This window comes from Capra hircus, chromosome 17, assembly GCF_001704415.2.
Source record: "Capra hircus breed San Clemente chromosome 17, ASM170441v1, whole genome shotgun sequence".
Classification (NCBI taxonomy): Eukaryota; Metazoa; Chordata; class Mammalia; order Artiodactyla; family Bovidae; genus Capra; species Capra hircus.
Genome location: NC_030824.1, coordinates 27,490,960 through 27,510,643, shown reverse-complemented (window position 1 = coordinate 27,510,643; position 19,684 = coordinate 27,490,960). Strand labels below are relative to the sequence as shown.

Below are 19,684 nucleotides of genomic sequence, written 5' to 3'. Positions count from 1 at the left end.
ACTTCACTTCACTTCACTTCACTTCAATGCTTGTGCAAACTCTAGGGACCCAGGACTGTGAGCATGTCTATTTTCAGATAAGGATGCTAAGGCCAAGAGGATGAAACAGCTGCTCAAAGTCATAAAGCTTGTCAGAGTGCAGGATGCTTTGGAAAAGAATGCAAGACTAAACATTTTAAGATTAAACACAATTTAAGAAAATGATTGCTTTTTAAAAATGTTTTTAAACGTTTTCAGAAAATTGTCAAATTGTCTACATCTACTATAGCCTTGAAAGTGAGAAAGCGAGTGTTCACATTTTCCTTAGGAAAACACCCTATTACCATTTTCAAAATGTCAGTAAGATCTTGAAAGGGCAGGCACTCACCTCTGGGAAAATCAGTTTGCAAATACTCTCTGCCAAAGTGTGAAGATAGACTCGGCTGCGGCTGGTCTTCCTCCGGGGAAGCCTTCCCGGAGGGTTCTTGTCGGGGACACCTGGACAGACGCTTGGCTGCCCTGGGGTAGCTGCTGGCCCACTCCCTGTGGCTTCCCCCAAGGGCTCTCTGGGGACCTGCCCCGGGGCCAGCAGGGAGAAGGGGCAGTCCCCCGTGATCTGCAGGTCCTTCAGCTTCGCGCAGAACATGGTGATTGCTCCTGGGCTTGGTTCTTCTTACCAGGATGGACACACAGAAGCCACTAGTGGACCAGAGATGCTGGTGACCAGGGAGTCCAGGGGCTGCAGAAGGTCAGAGGAGAAAGAGGAGTGACTCCGTATTCCTATGGAAAGAGAAAAATACAGGTATGAAAAAATGAAGACCATACAGTCCTATGTCATTTTCAAGTAAAAAAGAAAATCTGGTGAAATATCCATTATAAAACGGATGGAACGTTTAGTAAAGATCTTATTTTCTATGTGTGCATTCTAGTATACTAGAAAAATACTTGCTTTTAGTATTTTAATATTTTTCAAATGGAATATAATTTTCTCCAAAATGTCTTTAGCACAAACTACTGATTCCCATTTTTATAGCCCATTTGGTCTTATTTGATTCCACAAGGGTGAAATATTGTGGTTTTATGACAGAAGCTGGGTCTCAAACTATGTCATATCACTGCTCATACTACTAAATTCTCATTAGTCTGTATTTTCTAAAAAATCAGAATAGCATGCATAATGTCTCCTAAACATACCCAAAGAAAAGAGATTTATAGAATGGTGCCCAAGTATACGTTGTTAGATCTGCAACATTGTCTTTTACATGAAAAAAATTAATTGAAATGATTACTGCCAAAGAGACTTATCTCTATAAATAATAAAATATTTTTAAAATATCACCAAAATGAAAAACAAATAATATTTTTTAAAAAGACTCCTGATTCCTAAGAATAGGCCATTGGATTTACTGGAGACTTTGAATCCAAATCCAGATGACACTGGAGTAATCCAAGAAGGCCTCTCTTCCTAGGAGTCCCCAAAGTTAGGAGCATGACCCTTCTGGCCAATTTTCCCCTGCACTTTTGTTTTTGTTGATGTTGTAACGGAGTCTTCACACAATTCACAACCCAAGTCTCATTAGTTAACTTTTCAGTGGAACCATCTGGTTGTCAATTCAGCTTGTCAGCAATACAATGATGCTGATTAACTGGATCCACCAAGTATTTCCATACTTGGAAAATCAAAAAACTCAAAAGAGAGGGAAAAGAACACATGGTCTGGTACAGTGCTAAGAGCCCTGTATTTACATTTAAGCTTCACAGCAACCACTTGAAATAGGTATTCTTATCACCAGTGGGTCAGAGGCTCAATGTTTGTGTCATCTTTGATTTGAAATGCTAAAAGTGCAAGAGCTATGGTTCAAACATAGGTCCATCTGATTCCACAGCCAATGGGTTTCAATTAACTCAAATTCATACATTACCAAATTACACTTGTTTCTAAACAATCAGGCTTAGTTTATACACTGGAATTAATTTATCTTGAAGATATGGTTTATAAGTTTACATTAGAAAGCAAACAAGAACGTAATTACCCTGCTCGCTGGCTGGTGGTACTTGAATCATCCAGGATAAAGGATTATAGTTCAGTCTTTGGAATTGAATTTCAATTACTTTGCGTCTTTTCTATGCACCTTTGTGCTCTCAGTATGTTCCTAATGTATATAACACCACCTTATAATTCGTCACAGATAAATTACTGATAGGCTTAGAACAATGGACAATTCATTTTCCAAACTGGGACAAACAAGGAAGCTGAATTCACACCTGACAGCCCCTGGGGTGTTGCTGGGTTACCAGGTTTGGGGAAGATGACGGATGCTGACACGCCAGAAGAAACTGCTGGAACTCTTTCTTTTTATTTTTTAATTTTTATTTTATATTGGAGTACAGTTGATTTACAGTGTTGTGTTAGTTTCAGGTGTACAGCATAATAGTTCAGTTTTACATATGCATGTATCTATTCTTTTTCAGATTCTTTTCCCTTAGGGTGCATCTCTTTTTTAATTTTATTTTTTTAATTGAAGCATAGATGCTTTACAGAATTTTGTTGTTTTTTGTCAAATCTCAACATGAATCACCTATAGGTATACATTTAATCCAAACTCCTAATTTATCCCTCCCCCTTTACCCCTTGGTAACCATAAGTTTGTTTTCTATGTCTGTGAGTCTGTTTCTGTTTTGTAAATAAGTTCATTTGTGTCATTTTCAAAGATTTCACCTACGTGACTCTGTTTCTTAAAGTCAAACCCCAAATCTGTGTTCATACATAATTTATGAATCTTTAGGAAGGTACAAAGGGAGATCCTTTCAGCATTAAGGAGCAGAAACCATATTCTGCCAGCAGAGAAGAGGGCACGGTCTGTCTCAGAGGCTGCTGGGTGCCTAGAGGTGATCTGGTGATAGAGGACCAGTTCCTGGATTCTGAAAGACCTGCAGGTCTACAGCTCTCCACCAAGATCTGTTTAAGATTCAGTTCTACAAGTAGCTGTTTCTTAGTCTTTAATGTTTCTCAACAACACTATTGAGCATGCATGCTAAGTCCTGTCCGAGTCTTTGTGACCCTATGGACTGTAGCCCGCCAGGCTTCTTTGTCTTTGAGATTCTCCAGCCAAGAATACTGGAGTCGATTGCCATTTCTTACTTGAAGGGATCTTCCTGTCTAGGGATCAAACCCACGTCTCATATGTTTCCTGCATTGGCAGGAGCGCCACCTATTACTATTTATTAACTCCTGTCCTCCGGCGTGGTGTAGATCAGGGGTCCAACCTCCCCATAAAGGCAGAGTGGGTCACTTCAGCATGTGGTCAATGCCTCAACTCTGCCACTGCAGCAGATACACAGAGGAGAGAGCATGGACATGGTCCCATGAAAACAGGCTGCACAGGCCATAGTACTGACTCGTGTTTGCAAAAAGCCAAGCAAATTAGATGAAGCATTTTAATACAAATATAATTTTAACCATGGGGTTAGAGTTACTTCCTCATCACCTCTTCCCACTCCCAAAATAGAGAACCTCTCTGTATTCGGTTTTGCACAACTTGAAAGTAATTAAGAAGAGTCTAGTAGATAATTCTAAATAAATATTTATTAATAAAAATCAAAATGCCATTATTTTATGTGAATTTTTAGGAAGAAAAATTGTATTAATTGAATTTCATAGTTTCAGTTACATAAAAATATAATACATAACTAGAAAAGAGGGCACTTAAAAAAAGGCCATAAAAATAGAAGATTATACGTTGGAGCTGATGCGGGTCTGGAATTTCTTCCTAAAATCAGTTATTCTGGTACACATTATAATTTTAGTATTGAACCACAGGATTCCAATATAATGTAGTTTATGAAAATTTTTCCATTATGCTTAATCTTCTATTTAAATTGGATTTCAACCCTTGTTCTCAAAGCCAATATTTTATCCTCTTCTCTTTAATCTCATTAGAGCAGGACACAACTGACCAGTCAGACTTCCTGGAAATTCTTTTTTCTCCAAGATGACACAGTGCTCTAATTTCCAGCCAATGTGCCTAACATGTTTGTTTTTTTTTTTTTTTAATTAAAGTAAAAACAGCAACAGGAAACAAACTGTGCCTACTTCAAGATCAGTTAAGTGTTTAGTCTCATTAAATCACATATGTATCAACAAACTAATTAGCATCCCTCGTCTGTGCAGCTGATGAAATTACACTACGAACAGATGCAGCCAATGCCAATACCTTGGAAACTCGTGTTTGTCAGTCATTTGCCAGGTTGCCAGGAAGAGAGACTATGCTCTTCAAGGGAACCGGTGATGATTCTTTCGTATAACATCAGCAGCAACTTCAGAAATGGTTGGGTCAGTTCCTGAATGCAGTACAGAGCTGGGTATAGATGTGGTAGTGACATGGGAGGGAAAAAACAAGTGAATTGAAGTGATAAATTTGGTGACAAGGCCTTGGCAGGCAGTGGGAGAGATATTCTCAGAAATTCAAAGAGGTATTTGCCATCCCCCAGGCTGATGATTAAACAGCCTCCAAATCGACTGAATGCTTTCTCCCTTTACTGGTAAGTGATTAATTCCTCTAGAGTGACAATAAAGACTCATCTACTGACCTCATCGGAGAAGGCAATGGCACCTCACTCCAGTACTCTTGCCTGGAAAATCCCATGGACGGAGGAGCCTGGTAGGGTGCAGTCCATGGGGTCGCGAAGAGTTGGACACGACTGAGCAAATTCACTTTCACTTTTTACTTTCATGCATTGGAGAAGGAAATGGCAACCCACTCCAGTGTTCTTGCCTGAAGAATCCCAGGGATGGGGGAATCTGGCGGGCTTCCATCTATGGGGTCACACAGAGTCGGACACAACTGAAGCGACTTAGCAGCAGCAGCAGCAGCACTGACCTCATATCAATAACCAGGATGCAAAAACAGTATATCTATGTATATGCATAACTGTTCACTGGCTGTACACCTGAAACTAACACAGCATTATAAATCAACTATACTCCAATATAAAAAATTTTAAAGTAACCAGGATGCATTGCTGTGTAGTTAATGAGATACTCCATCATTAATCTCTAAGGAAAGAATTAAGCACAAACCCTTGTTTTCCACATGTGGAAACCCTGGGGAGGGGGGATAGGAAAGCACCTCATACGTACTCTCTCACACAGAAAGCCTGTTTTACAATAGCAGGTCACATGCCAGGCTTAGCACCCAGCCATACCGAAATCTGTGATTCAAGAAATATGTATTTTAAGATTAAATTCCAAAGTCCACATTTAGAAGAGTAGCTGAAAGAAGAGAAAACTTCAAAACAAACTCCATCCATAGGGATAAAGTGTGCATGCCCCACCCAAATTGTAACAATCATCTTCATAAACAAATGTCAAGAAGGCAGCTTAACATTCAGAACATCAAACGTTTTCATTCCTCCAAAGCTGAAAAATTGTTCAATAAAATTTCAAAAATCAGGCCTTGAAAATGTGTTTCTTTTCACTTGGCAGGAAGCAATATTTACAGAACAGTCCCCTGGGACAGACCAGGGAAGCTGGACAAAGTAGTAGAAAAACTGTGCCTCCCTGAGTGGAGGGAAAGGGCAAGGGAGAGCTGGCTTCCTTCATGACGCCCCTGCTCCCAGCTCCAATGCCAGCTCTGCTTCTTTTTGCAGTCACAGCCCCGTGCAGCACTCAGCCCGTTTACACAAGATGTATTCTTTCACCGACCAGGCTCTGGCTTTGCTTTCACCGTGTCACCCAAACCTCCTTGCTAAATTCAGCCATGAGCTCCTGAAAGTTAAAGCTCCAAACACACCTGACCTTCCCCTGGCATTTTGCTTTTTGTAAGCTCCATTCCCACAGATTCTCTGATGCACTGGCTTGCATCTTGCTTCCTGCTTCATCCCTTCATTTGCTCACATTCCAGTCTACTCAACAAGCATTTATGAGTGGCCTGCTGTATGCGGGACATTCTTCCAGGTGCAAGGGCAGAGCCATGGGCAAAAGTCATCATAGTCAGGCAGAGCTTACAATCTAACAGGAAGACTAGACTATTTTTAATTTTTCATTCCTAATTTATCCCCCCTCCCATCCTTTTTCCCCTTTGGCAGTGATAAGTCTGTTCTCTATGTCTGTGAGTCTGTTTCTGCTTTGCAAATAAGTTCATGTGTATCATATTGTAGGTTCCACATATAAGTGATATCATATGGTATTTGTCTTTCTCTGACTTACTTCACTTAGTATCATAATATCTAGATCCATCCATGTTGCTGCAAATGAAATTATCTCATTCCTTTTTATGGCCAAGTAATATGCCATTGTATAAAAGCACATTTCCTTTATCCATTCTTCGGTTGATGGACATTTAGGTTGTTTCCATGTCCTGGCTATTGTAAAGAGTGCTGCTGTGAACAACTGGGAGGCATGATCTTTTTGAATTACGGTTTTCCCCAGATATATGCCCAGAAGTGGGGTTACTAGATCATATGGTACTTCTATTTTTAGTTTTTAAAGGAAGCATCTCTACACTGTTCATAGTGGCTGTCCATAGTGGCTGTCCCAGTTGAAATTCCTAGCAACAGTGTAAGAGGATTCCTTTAGGAAAACTACTTCTGACATGCAGCTCCAAGTGTGACGTGTGCTATCAAAGGGGGTGCACAGTGCACTCCAAGAGTGACACCAGGGATCCCAATCCAGCCCCAGGAGGAAGAGACAATCAAGCTAAATGGTGACCGTGAGCTGAGAGAAGCCAGCCCCAGAGAAAACAGCAAGTATGCTTGGAGGCGAGGACAGACCAGGGCACATCCCAGGAAATGAAAGGGCCCAGACTGGCTAGAGCATGCGGCCAGCAAGAATCTGGGGAGGGTGATGCAGATGAGCCAGCGGAGGTCAGGACGTACAGATCGGGGGGCGTGTAAACCATGCTACCTAAGCCACCACTCTCTTCTAAAGGCTGGGTGACTAAGAAGTGAGAATACCATTGTATTTTCAAGAGATTATCTGAAATGCAGGATGAGGGACAGGTCGGAGTTGGACAGGCGGCTGATCTGGGTTGGGTCAGAGAGTGGCCCTGCGGATAAAAAGCAGATCAATCCCGAAGCATCTCCGAGAGAGAACCCACAGGCTTCGTCTCCTAGTGGGACATGAGGCTGAAGGAAAGGGAGCCCACAGGCTCCCGACTCACCTTATCAATAAACCATAGCCCAGGGGAGGCCAGGATCCAGAAGAGCACCCTTTAAATTTGTCCACAGCTCACTTTCCAAGACCAGGTTATTCAGTCATAACCACGCCCAGATGTGGGGTTTGCAATATTACATGACCATTCATGGGGACTGGGCTGCTCCAATTCTCCTCTGAAGCCTTCTTTAAGGCAGCAGCTCCTCCTTATTCCAAAGCCCAGACATGGGCAAGCCGACAGCAGTTCAGATTCCAGGCCGGCTACTGATCTCCACAGTGCAAGGCAGTTTCAGCTCTCTGCACAAGCGGAAGATGCTTAATTTAAATTTTTGTTACTAAGAGCCCATGCTGGTCACCCTCCACAGAACAAGGAAGTTACCTCTAAAGGTCATGGCAACCTCAGTCCTGGGGACCCAAAACACAAGGAACTCTCCTTTTCCTGAAAATAACTGCCTTGCTAAAGCTACAGCACCGGACACAAATGCTTAACATACTACGTTAATTCTTTCTTAAAAAATAAGGTGGGCGTGATCCATACCTTTCTTAGATTCAGCAGGCAATTCAGTGACAACTTTGAAATAAGAGCAATGTTGATACTTTAGAGCTGGGAGATTTTAACTTTAAGAATTATCACTTTTTGATTCTCAATTTTTATAGCAAACTGTTACAGGATGCTTTATGACTAACTAAAGAGCAAAACTTTGGGGACTATAAATTCTAAATATCTGTGCTTTTAAACCTCTCTACCAGGATTATCACTGAAATCTGAGTGCATACAGTTAGTATCTCCTCAAATTAAATATCATTCCCTCTTAATGGCACGTCACAAGGAAATCAGATAAATGTTTCAATATTTTGTTCCAGAAATATGTGGAATACTTTCCACCTCTTCCTAGAATCCACATCACATTCATACTGCTCAAATAGTTCGCACAATGACTTCATCTTTTTATGAATATATTTACGGAAAATATGGTGATTCTTCTGCAGAGTTACAAGAGACAAGTGATTCCTTTTTATCCTATAAAAAGCCATTTCGTTTTCATCTACTTGCAGATAAATACTGTGTATTTCTGTGATGTGGTTTAGCTCATATTCGCTAATGGAAGACAATGTCAGTGTAAAATAGGGGTCACCTAGACCCCCATTCACCCCTGCAAGTCTGCTCAGCTCAGCATGAATACAAGCCCTGTCTTGTTACAGTTTCCTTGTTTACTTCCCTTTCTCAATAACTCATCAGGCTCTTTACTTTCCTATAGTTCCTTCCCGTCAAGCTACCTCTTCCCCTTAAACCAGTCCTATAATTACTGTAGTGCGGTATTCATCAGAATTCAGCTTGTCTTTTTAACTAAGCTTGTATGTTTGTTAGGACTGTTATAGCTTTAGCTAGTGCCGTAAGTGTTGATTGGTTTCACTTCAACACATTTTCTTCCCATAAGTCCGTTTATTTTTAGTGCATAATTTTGCAGCATACAGAGATTTTTAGGAACACTTGTATCATGTTGTATGAGAAATGCCTGTATTTCAACAGTGTTTGATTGAAATTTACAAGTAAGGTGAAATCCTACTTAATTACTTAGGGAAAAAAACAATAAAGTCACATTCTCTAAGACTATATATAGATTTCATTACTATTTAGGTAGTAAACACTGAGGAAACTTTCAAAATGGACCAGGTGTGTGGACCCAAGTCAGGTTCCAGGACCAAAGGCTGAGTTAGGTTCTGGCACCAAAGGCTGTGTGTTTACCTCTTGACTCTACCCTTTATCAACTCTGTGATTTTAGTCAAATTCCTAAGCTAATTCACCCCAACTCTCTCCATATGGAAATAGGTATCCTAATAACTATTTCCTACATGTGCTGTGAAGTCAACCATCCCAATTACTTCTCAGCAATAGAGTGATATTGAATCATTTTCTTAACTTCACTGAGCTTCTGTCACCTTGCCCCAAAAATGATGAGGAAACAGGGGTATATGAATGATTAGGGAAAAGTTATGCAAAGGCATTCCACAGGACAGTCAGGCTCACAGAAGTAACTAAATAAATGATTGACAAATGTATTCTATCTTCTCAGAAAGACAGGTAATATGTTAAACCTATGCCACTTTTAATCAGCACTTTTCAAAGCCAAGTAAACTCATTTATAGCAGATGCTTGCTGCTGCTGCTGCTGCTGGCTGCTACTAAGTCGCTTCAGTCATGTCCAACCCTGTGCGACCCCACAGACGGCAGTCCACCAGGATCCCCCCTCCCTGGGATTCTCCAGGCAAGAACGCTGGAGTGGGTTGCCATTTCCTCCTCCAATGCATGAAAGTGAAAAGTGAAAGTGAAGTCGCTCAGTCGTGTCTGACTCTTAGCAACCCCATGGACTGCAGCCTACCAGGCTCCTCCGTCCATGGGATTTTCCAGGCAAGAGTACTGGAGTGGGGTGCCATTGCCTTCTTCATAGCAGGTACTTAGTGTACCACAAATACAGAAAACATTCTCCACTTGAAGAACATTACAGCATACCAAGAAAGTCGTATCTATGTCAATAGTTAGGGTTCTGTTTATTGAATTACAACATAATGGAGTATACAGCATAACCCAGAGCATTAAGATTCTATTTTGGTTTCATCTTATGTAATTCTATTAACTAATAAGTTGCATGCCAAATTTCTTTAATAAAATATTAGAATAAACATTGAAGAACTATGCTAGATTTTAAATCTCTTTTTCCACTCATTAAACCAAACTTGTTATATCAATCAAGCAAATCTTATGTCATTGCAGTGCATACTACTTTCAATAAATCCAAATTATTTCCAATGTGGAACATTTTAAAATTAAAACCAAGCTAAAACAGGAATCCCATGGTATCTGATTTTCTTTTCCTAGAATGCTAGATTGACAAATGGTTTGTGTTTATTATACAAAGAATCTTACTATACAAAAGAATCTTATTATACAAAGTCCATCTCCGGCTTTTGCTTTTATAAGTTACCTGTTCTTCTCAAAATTGATTCAGTGGTAACCCTTTTATCTATTTACCTCTCAAAGTTTGTTTATTTTGTAGAAAGGTTTAGGTGATGAGGAGGGAGAGGTGAGACACTTAGGAAAATGTTTAAGATACTTGTGAAATCAAGATAAGCCACCCAACATCTGACTAAAATGGGTTTCTGAGAAGAGTAAAGTCAATTCTGGTATTGACTGTCACATCTGTGGAGCATCTGGTTTAATATTTTGAACAATGAGGAGGCATCCAAGTGACTTCTTGATGGGAAAGAAGAGTGACCTCATGAGCATGGATTCACTCTACAGTGGAAGAAAGTCAAATTATCTGAGCTCTAACCTATCACATTTGGAAGGAAGATTCTGGAAGAAGACACAATAGTGAGTCTTGATTCTTCTAGTCCAGCCCTTGGAACTTTTACCAAGATCCTTGAGAAAAAAGGACCACAAACTAACAGTCATAAAAACCTAAGACTTGTAAGCTCTGCTGGAGACGGAACCTTCTCCAGCCTAACCAAGAACAAATTAATCAAGACATATAGGCCTGGCCACATGGAAACCAGCAAAGAGCAAAACAAGGAGACCAGGAAGAAATGCATCATGACAGAGGTGTGGGTGGTGGAGGAGATGCTGGTCCTGGAATAGTGGGAGGGTCAGAGGAAGGTAAACCAGCCCCGAGGAAGACCCGGAAACTCAGGGGGCTGGCAGACCATGGCCTGTGGGTCAAATCCAGCTTGATGCCTGTTTTTGTCCAGCCCTTGTGCTGAGAATGGTCTTCATATGCTGAAGTGAAGGAAAACCAAAAGAATATTTCATGATAAATGAGCACAACATGAAATTCAAATTTCCATGTCCATAAATACAGTCTCACTGGAACACGGCCATGTTGTGCCATAATAAGAAATATATATCTGGTCTCTGCCCACTCTTGCTCTTTTCTGTTTCCTGGCACACAGCTCCCGAAACCCTCGGAATCTCCAGAGTGATGGTCTTTTTTTAATGCTAATGAGGTAGCTGGTGGCCAGGGCCCCTGGGTCGCTTAGGACACAGCAAGCAACCTGGGATTAGAGGGTTGGAACTTTACATCCCACCCAGATCTCTGGTGGGTAGGGGAAGGAGAGGCTGAAGTTTGAGTTAATCACTAATAGCCAATGCTTTTTCTTTTTTTGTGCTTTTATTTTTTTGATTAATTCTTATTGGGGTATAGTTGCTTTACAATGTTGTGTTAGTTTCTGCTGTACAGCAAAGTGAATCAGCCATATCCATCCTCCATTTTTGGATTTGCTTCCCATTTTGGTCACCACAGAGCACTGAGTAGAGTTCCCCATGCTATACAGTAGGTTCCCATTTGTTATCTATTCTATACATAGTAGTGTGCATATGTCAATCTCAATCTCCCAGTTCATCCCACCCACCCCTACCCCTTGGTATCCACATGTGTCTCTCTTTGTGCTTTGCAAACAGGTTGATTTGTACCATTGTTCTAGATCCCATGTATAAGTAATATTACATCGTATTTGTTTTACTCTGACTTATTTCACTCTGTGTGGGTCTCTAAGTCCATCCATGTCTCTGCAAATGATGACCAATGATTTAACCATCATGCCTACATAATGAAGCCTCCATAGAAAACCCCAACTGTGGTGGCAAGCTTCTGGGCTGGGGAACATGTGGAGGTGCTAGGAGGGTGGGGCGCCCAGAGCCCATGAAGTTCCAGGTTCTTCCCCACACCTTCCCTGTGTGTCTCTTCCATCTGACTGTTCTTGAATTGTATCCTTTTATAATAAATGCGTATACGGTAAGCAAGCTATTTTCCTGAATTCTGTGAGCTCATCTAGCTATTATAGAACACAAAGAGGGGAGATGTGAGGACCTTTCATTCATGGTTAGTTGGTCAGAAGCACCAGAGGCATGAATGTGAGATTAGGATCTGAAGCCGGGGCAGTCTTGTGGGACTGTGCCCTCAACCTAAGGGATCTAACACTAACTCTAGGGATATGGTCTCAGAACTGAATTAAACTGTAGGACACCCAGCTGGTGTCGCAATTTTGGGGGAGAGGAAACACACACATTCAGTGTTGGAAGTGAAGTACTGATAATACAGGGGAAATAGGGCTTTTCATGTTTACAAGTTCATTCATTTATACATGGCCTAAGGCTGCAACTTTGGAACAACAGTGGCAGAACCAAGTAACTGCAAGAGACCCCCAAGGCCACCAAAGCCTACACTATTTACTGTCTGATCATTTATAGAATCAGTTTGCTGATCTTATAAAACACCATATACATTGTCTCCTTGAATCATCACTACCATCCTATGGGGAGTGTGCATTTATATCTTTTACATAAAAGGAATCTAAAACATAGATTATTTATCCTTGATCATTGCTAGTGAGTGGCAGAAACAGGAAGTGAACCCAGGCCCATCTGATTATAAACCCAATGTGCTAGGGTGCCTTTGAAAAATGGGGGACCTTTTCTATATCACAGGGATTATTCCTCAAATTCCTCCACCAGTACATACAGTTCATACAGTCTCCACCAGTACATACCTGCCATTGGGCCTGTGGATTGAAGGAATGAAGCCGGGACATCCCAGAAATGCAAGTGTGAGATGCCCTCTCAGGGCCCCGTGAACTCTCATGAAACCCCCTTGTGCAAAATTTTACTCTTATCTCTATGGTTTGGGGAAGCAAGTAGAGTCAGAAGACAACTAGAAAGTCTGTGGGTGTCTCTGACACACTCAAGGGGTCTTTATAGTAAAGCAGAGGAATAAATTATGGGAAAGTATATATTTCTGAGAAATTTTCCTTTAAAATCCTAAGGAAAAGACTAAAAAAGGGTGAAAAAATAGAGGTGGATTGGAGTAACACTTACACAGAAGAGAGGTTTTGAGTAAGACTCCCTCCCCTTCCCTACCATTCAACCAGGGCTCCGTCCTGGCAACACTGGAGGAGAGTCTCTCTGGTAGGTCCACGGGGCACAGGCCACCGACTGTTTAGAGGCCACTGGGCAGGAAGGGGCCTTCTCAAGTGTTCTGTTCCGCTCTTTCTTAGTCTTGAGACAGAAAACAGTCTTTTGTCATTGACACCGACACGCAATGCTTGAAGCTTATGCTGGAACCAGGTCAGCCAAAGAAAAGCAGCAAATTCCAACCGAAATTCAATTCTTTCTGAATTTTTACATTATGATTGAAAGTGTTAGACAGCTCAGCTGTGTCTGACTCTTTGAGACCCCATGGACTATCACCCACCAGGCTCATCCGTCCATGGGATTCTCTAGGCAAGAATACTGGAGTGGCTTGCCATGCCCTCCTCCAGGAGATCTTCCCGACCCAGGGATCAAACCCAGGTCTCCTGCATTGCAGGGAGATTCTCTGTGACCATCTGAGCCACATTGGTTCAAAAGAAATCATTACCAGAAATGACACTTGGCTTCTGAGCATGGGTTGGCAGGTATATATCTGAATACTGCAAAGGACATGTTGAGAGAGTGAGTCCTTTTCCATTAAATTCAAAACCACAACAACATTGTTCTAAGGCCTTCTCATCTCTAACTGCCTGCAAACAGGGAAAGTTCCAAGAAACTTTCCTGTTCACAGTGAACCCAAACAATGCTTCTCCTTCACTTCAGTATCGTTTACACAAAGACACAGCATTTACATAACACGAGCTCAGAGCCTGAAGGGACATTAGAGATTATTTACTGCAATCCTTCCCACTCACAGATGGCAGAACAGAAATCCAGATTCTTGTGACTTGGCCCAAACCCAAAGCTGCTGAGGGTCAGAGGTTACTCTTAAAGGGAGGCCATTTGACCTGGAGTCCAGAGTTCACTCCCATGCACTCTGATCGCCTCCTCAACTGAAAGGCTGGGAAGCCCCCGCTTTCTGTGGGCACCCCACCACAGCTGCAATGGCTTCAAGAACTTCACACTTGGTACTCTGAGCTCAAGTTTCACACCTGAAAGTTACTGTACACGCTACACTTCATCTTCATACCACACCAATATGAACGCACACTATCAAACTGTTTTGGCATCTACAGCTTCTAAAACATTTCCCCAGGCTCTTTTTCATGATTTTCTCATCACCTTTTGCACTTTCTCAAGAAGCTATCTTTAGTCTTTCTTTAATTCTCCAAACATATTTTCTAAATAGCCTGACTTATTCATTACCCTGTCTCTGCCACTTAATTGAAAGTTAAGTATGTTTCCAGCCTTAATCTAACAAGCCAGTGCAGGTCACAATTTATCCAGCTGTAGGCTTCTAGTAAGTTATTTTATGCTGAAATTAAAAGACAAGACTATCAGCTTGGAGTCATCTGGTATAAACATGGAAGGGATATAGAGGTATTAAGTCCTTATTATATGGGTGACTCCATCTTTTCCCTTTATTTTCCCTAGGTCCTTCTGTACATGCAACACAAACACAAATATATAACAACTGGAGAAGAAATTATTTTGAAAATGTTTTCCTATATATTTTCCTTTCCTATTTTATTGTTTTGTATGAGCTGTCCTATTCACTTTTATTATATTTGTCAATTATCTTCCTTTTCCGTTTTATTATTTAATGTCTACCTTTTGGGGAAGGGAAAAAAATCTCACTGCACATAGAAATGCATGAAGTTCACTAAGGTCATTTGAAAATGACGAGAGATTGGATGTGAAGTCATGAGCAGAAGGGCATGCTGTGGAAGAAGGACAGTGTGGGTGAACAGAGGGGATACAGGAAGTTGTGGGGAGTTCAGGAAAGGACGGTGCCAGAGATAGTCCAAAATTAAAGTTGGCATCAGTGGCAACTGACTAGGTCCGAGGAGCAGGATGACTCAAGTTCTGCCTGGGAGGATGATGTGCCATGAATAGAAACTGGCAGCAGAAGCCAGGTTGAGAGAAGGATGGTCCACTGTGTTTTGTACACATGGATCGTGAACTGTTAAGTGGGACATATGGATAGAGATACATCTAAAAATTCAAGTCTTTAATTAAATAGCATAAAACAGATTAGAGATATGAATCTGTGGTTCTCCACATGGAGGAAGTCATTCAAACCAGGACTTTAACTCAAACTGTTCAATGTTAAAGGGCAACAAAAGAAATAGAAAAGAGCCAAATGGAAGATTCTAGGGAATATTCATACTTAAGGGTGTTATGGTTCAGATGGAGAAGCAGAAATAAGAAAAGTGTGCTGAGAAGGAAAAAGAAGAGGGCACTATACAAAAAGAGGTGTTTGTTGAGTGTCTGAAGACAGTCACAGTATGGTGGTCAGACAGGCTGCCATAACACAGCACCATACTGGGTAACTGGGTGGCCTGAGCAATATTAACGCATTTTCTTAGGTTCTACACATGTGAGACCAACATCATGGCGTGAACATGGATGAGTTTTGGTGAAAGCTGTCTTTTTGGCTTGCAGATGCCTACCTTCTCACAGTGCCTTCACAAGAAGGGGAGAGAAAGAGAGACAGAGAGAATGATAATTCTTGGGGGTCTATTGTTAAAAGGGCACCAACCCTATCACAAGTTACTGTAACAGGGAAGAACACATCTGACTCCATATTGGAACTGCTTCTTTTTCTCTACCCTTTGATTTCTATTGCTTTTGCTACAAATGAATTACTAAAGGGATGGAAGTGTACAGTAGCTGGAATATCTATTCTAATAGCTGGAAGTGTACAAAATGGACTCTCTCTGGGAACAATGGTTCCCATGCCTGAGCATTAAGTTAAAATACCTTTGTTCAGCTTACAAGAAACATTCTGAGGAGGCCCACATGTGAATGGCTGCAAGAAAGAAAAAGTTACCCATCTTCTCCAGGGTCTGGCTGGAACCACAAAATATTTGCAATTATTTATTAATCGTGTCCAACTCTTTGCAACCCCATGAATCACAGCACGCGAGGCCTCCCTGTCCATCACCAACTCCTGGAGTTCACTCAGACTCACGGCCATCGAGTCAGTGATGCCATCCAGCCATCTCATCCTCTGTCGTCTCCTTCTTCTCCTGCCCCCAATCCCTCCCAGCATCAGAGTCTTTTCCAATGAGTCAACTCTTCACATAAGGTGGCCAGAGTACTGAAGTTTCAGCTTTAGCATCATTCCTTCCAAAGAAATCCCAGGACTGATCTCCTTTAGAATGGACTGGTTGGATCTCCTTGCAGTCCAAGGGACTCTCAAGAGTCTTTTCCAACACCACACTTCAAAAGCATCAATTCTTTGGCGCTCAGTCTTCTTCACAGTCCAACTCTCACATCCATACATGACCACTGGAAAAACCATAGCCTTGACGAGACGGACCTTTGTTGGCAAAGTAATGTCTCTGCTTTTCAATATGCTATCTAGGTTGGTCATAACTTTTCTTCCAAGGAGTAAGCGTCTTTTAATTTCATGGCTGCAATCACCATTTTCAGTGATTTTGGAGCCCAAAACAATTAAGTCTGACACTGTTTCCACTGTTTCCCCATCTATTTTCCATGAAATGAAATAGTCGCATCACTTCATGGCAAATAGATGGAGAAACAATGGAAACAGTGACAGACTTTATTTTCTTGGGCTCCAAAATCACTGCAGATGGTGACTGCAGCCATGAAATTAAAAGACACTTGTTTCTTGGAAGAAAAGCTATGACAAATTCAGACAGTGTATTAAAAAAAGAGACATTACTTTGCCAACAAAGGTCCATATAGTCAAAGCTATGGTTTTTCTAGTAATCATGTATGGATGTGACAGTTAGACCACAAAGAAGGCTGAGCACCAAAGAATTGATGCTTTCAAACTGTGGTGTTGGAGAAGACTCTTGAGAGTCCCTTGGACAGCAAGGAGATCAAACCAAACAATCCTAAAGGAAACCAATCCTGAATATTCATTGGAAGGACTGATGCTGAAGCTGAAGCTCCAATACTTTGGCCACAGACTTATTCTATTCTATTAGAATAGACCTTGATGCTTGAAAAGATTGAAGGCAGGAAGAGAAGGGGATGACAGAGGATGAGATGGTTGGATGGCATCATGGACTCAATGGACACGTTGGAGCAAACTCCAGGAGATAGTGAAAGATAGGGAAACATGGCATGCTGCAATCCATGAGGTCGCAAAGAGTAGGACATGACTGAGCAACTGAATAACAACAACAACAACAAAATCACGTTTTATACCTTACTGCCTCACCTCCCTTTCTTTGCTTTACAAAAGAAACTAGAATCCAGACCCAGGGAAGATGGTTCTTTTGGACATGAATCCACCATCTTCTTGATCTGGTCGCTTTCTGAATAAAGCCAATATTCCTTGTCCCAACAACTCATCACTGGATTTATTGGCCTGTCATGCAGCAAGCTGTATGAGCTTGTACTCCCACCCTATGATCTCACCGAAACCTAATACTAACCAATAAACATCTCTTTATGTCAATAATATTAGTCATGAGACAAAAACCCATTCGAATGTATAAAATTTAAAAGTGACAATGTAAAGATTTTATGATGATACGAAATAACTGGAATTTTTCATAAACTGCTGAATGAAAAAATGAACAATCACTTTGGAAAGTAGTTTGGTTGTTTCTGAAAATGCTGACATAACCTATCATGCTGCTGCTGCTAAGTCGCTTCAGTCGTGTCCGACTCTGTGCAACCCCATAGATGGCAGCCCGTCAGGCTCCCTCGTTCCTGGGATTCTCCAGGCAAGAACACTGGAGTGGGTTGCCATTTCCTTCTCCAATCATACCACCCAGCTATTCCATTTCTAGGTAATTACTCATGAGGAAGGTAAATATATATACAAACAAAGGCTTGAACACAGATATTCATGAAGCAGCTTTACTTGTAATAGTCAAACACTGGAAACAATTGAGATGTCTTGAAGCACGGGAGTGAATGAAAAAGATGCTGAATAGCCATACAGTGAAAAGGACTACTATCCAGAAGACACATACAACAAAGATAAATCTCAAAACCATTATGTGAGTGAATGGGACTGCACACATGAGTCCACATGGAAATATTACTTTGTATAAAATCTAAGCCCTGCAAGCAAACCTATACCTACAGACAACGATTTCCTGCAAATAGAGGACAGGGTGCTGATTGGAAAAGGACACAGGAGAAATGACAGAAGTGATTTTTATCTGGATTGTGGTGGTGGTTTCATGTGTGTGTACAGCTGTCAAATCTTATCTAATTATTGTCTGTTTTTTGTATTTGAGGTTGTTTGTATTAATATATGTTGTACCTTAGCCAAGTTTAAGGGAAAAAAACTCAGTGGAGGACTACAAGAAACCTAAATGAACTAAATTCCAAAGTAAATAGACAAGAAGCCCCAGGAGAGATGAGACCTGTGCTATTTTCATCCCAGAAGAAGTAGTGGAAGATGCAAAATCTCCCAAAGGTCAGAGGCTTTTTATCAGACTTTTAGCAGCTGCAGGAGAGACCAGAACACCAAGAACCCCTCAGCTAAGATGCATATGTAGTATATGACACACACACCTGATACATGACATGAGGAGAGGAAGAAAAAAGTGACCCACAACCAAGAGAAAACAGTCAACAGAAAGAGACCAAGAAAAGGCCCAGATGTTGTTATCAGACAGAACTTTAAAACAATCATGAGAAATATACATTAGAATCCAGTGGTATAGTTGAATAGCAGCCATAAGAGGGGTTTCCATTAAGAAACAGAAAGCAAAGAAAAAGAAACAGTTGGAAATGCTAAAAATCACAGAAATAAATAATTCCATTTAACATCAGAGGAAAGGATCAGTGAACATGAAGTCAAGTTAACAGAAATAACTTCAACAAAGCCACAAAGAGAACAAAGAGTGATCAAATAGATCTGAAATCTGTAAGACAACATCTAAAGGCCTAATATATATGCATTTAGAGTCCAGAAAAAAAAGAGAGGAAATGGAAGTAGAAAAAAATTTGAACAAATAATGGCTGGAAACATTCCATATTTAATGATAGTATCAAACACAGATCCAAGAAGTTCATTAAAACCCACACATGATAAACACAAAGAAAACTACACCTAGACATAATGGTATCAGACCTCTGAAATTCAAAGATAAAAAGAAAACTTTAAAAAAAAATATCCAGAGGTTAAAAAAGAAACAGAGAGGAAATTATATGATCTGTACTTACTTTTCCCTAAAGCAATAAAGACTAGCAGATAGTGCAACAAAAATGCATGGGCTGAAAGAAGAAAAAACTCTTTACCTTAAGTTGTAAATCCAACAAAATATTCTTTAAGAGTTAATATGAAAACAATTTCCTGAACATCACAGTCATAACTTTAGACTGGTGAAGGATTTAATGATACTTTTATTTTGATTAAACAATATTTCTATCATTTGTATTAAATGTATTAATTTTTCTTATCTTATGTATTTTATTTGGAAGTTCATAAACCATCAAAACCCAACTCTAAAGCTCATTATGCTACAGAGTCTAATCTGACTATTTTAAAAACAAACACTATTGATTATATGCAAGCATCAGAAACACTTATATGTAAGCAGTTAAGGTGGTAAACATAGTTTTTAAAAGATGCTTGGCTAAAAAGACTGGTTC

The 19,684-nt window shown here is 40.6% G+C and overlaps 1 protein-coding gene across 4 annotated transcripts in view; it reads right to left on the bottom strand.

Moving 5' to 3' along the window:
- Nucleotides 1-19,684, bottom strand: part of GUCY1A3 (guanylate cyclase 1 soluble subunit alpha) — a 64,932-nt gene that overhangs the window by 32,533 nt on the left and 12,715 nt on the right. For 3 of the 4 annotated variants that reach the window (XM_005691313.3, XM_005691312.2, XM_018061473.1), the window contains exon 2: nucleotides 368-759. In XM_005691313.3, coding sequence (XP_005691370.1) covers nucleotides 368-625 — 258 coding nt within the window. In that variant the 5' untranslated portion in view covers nucleotides 626-759. Of the gene's footprint in view, nucleotides 1-367; nucleotides 760-4,193; nucleotides 4,552-19,684 lie in introns of those variants that run through there. The other variant, XM_013970645.2, reaches the window with a different exon arrangement.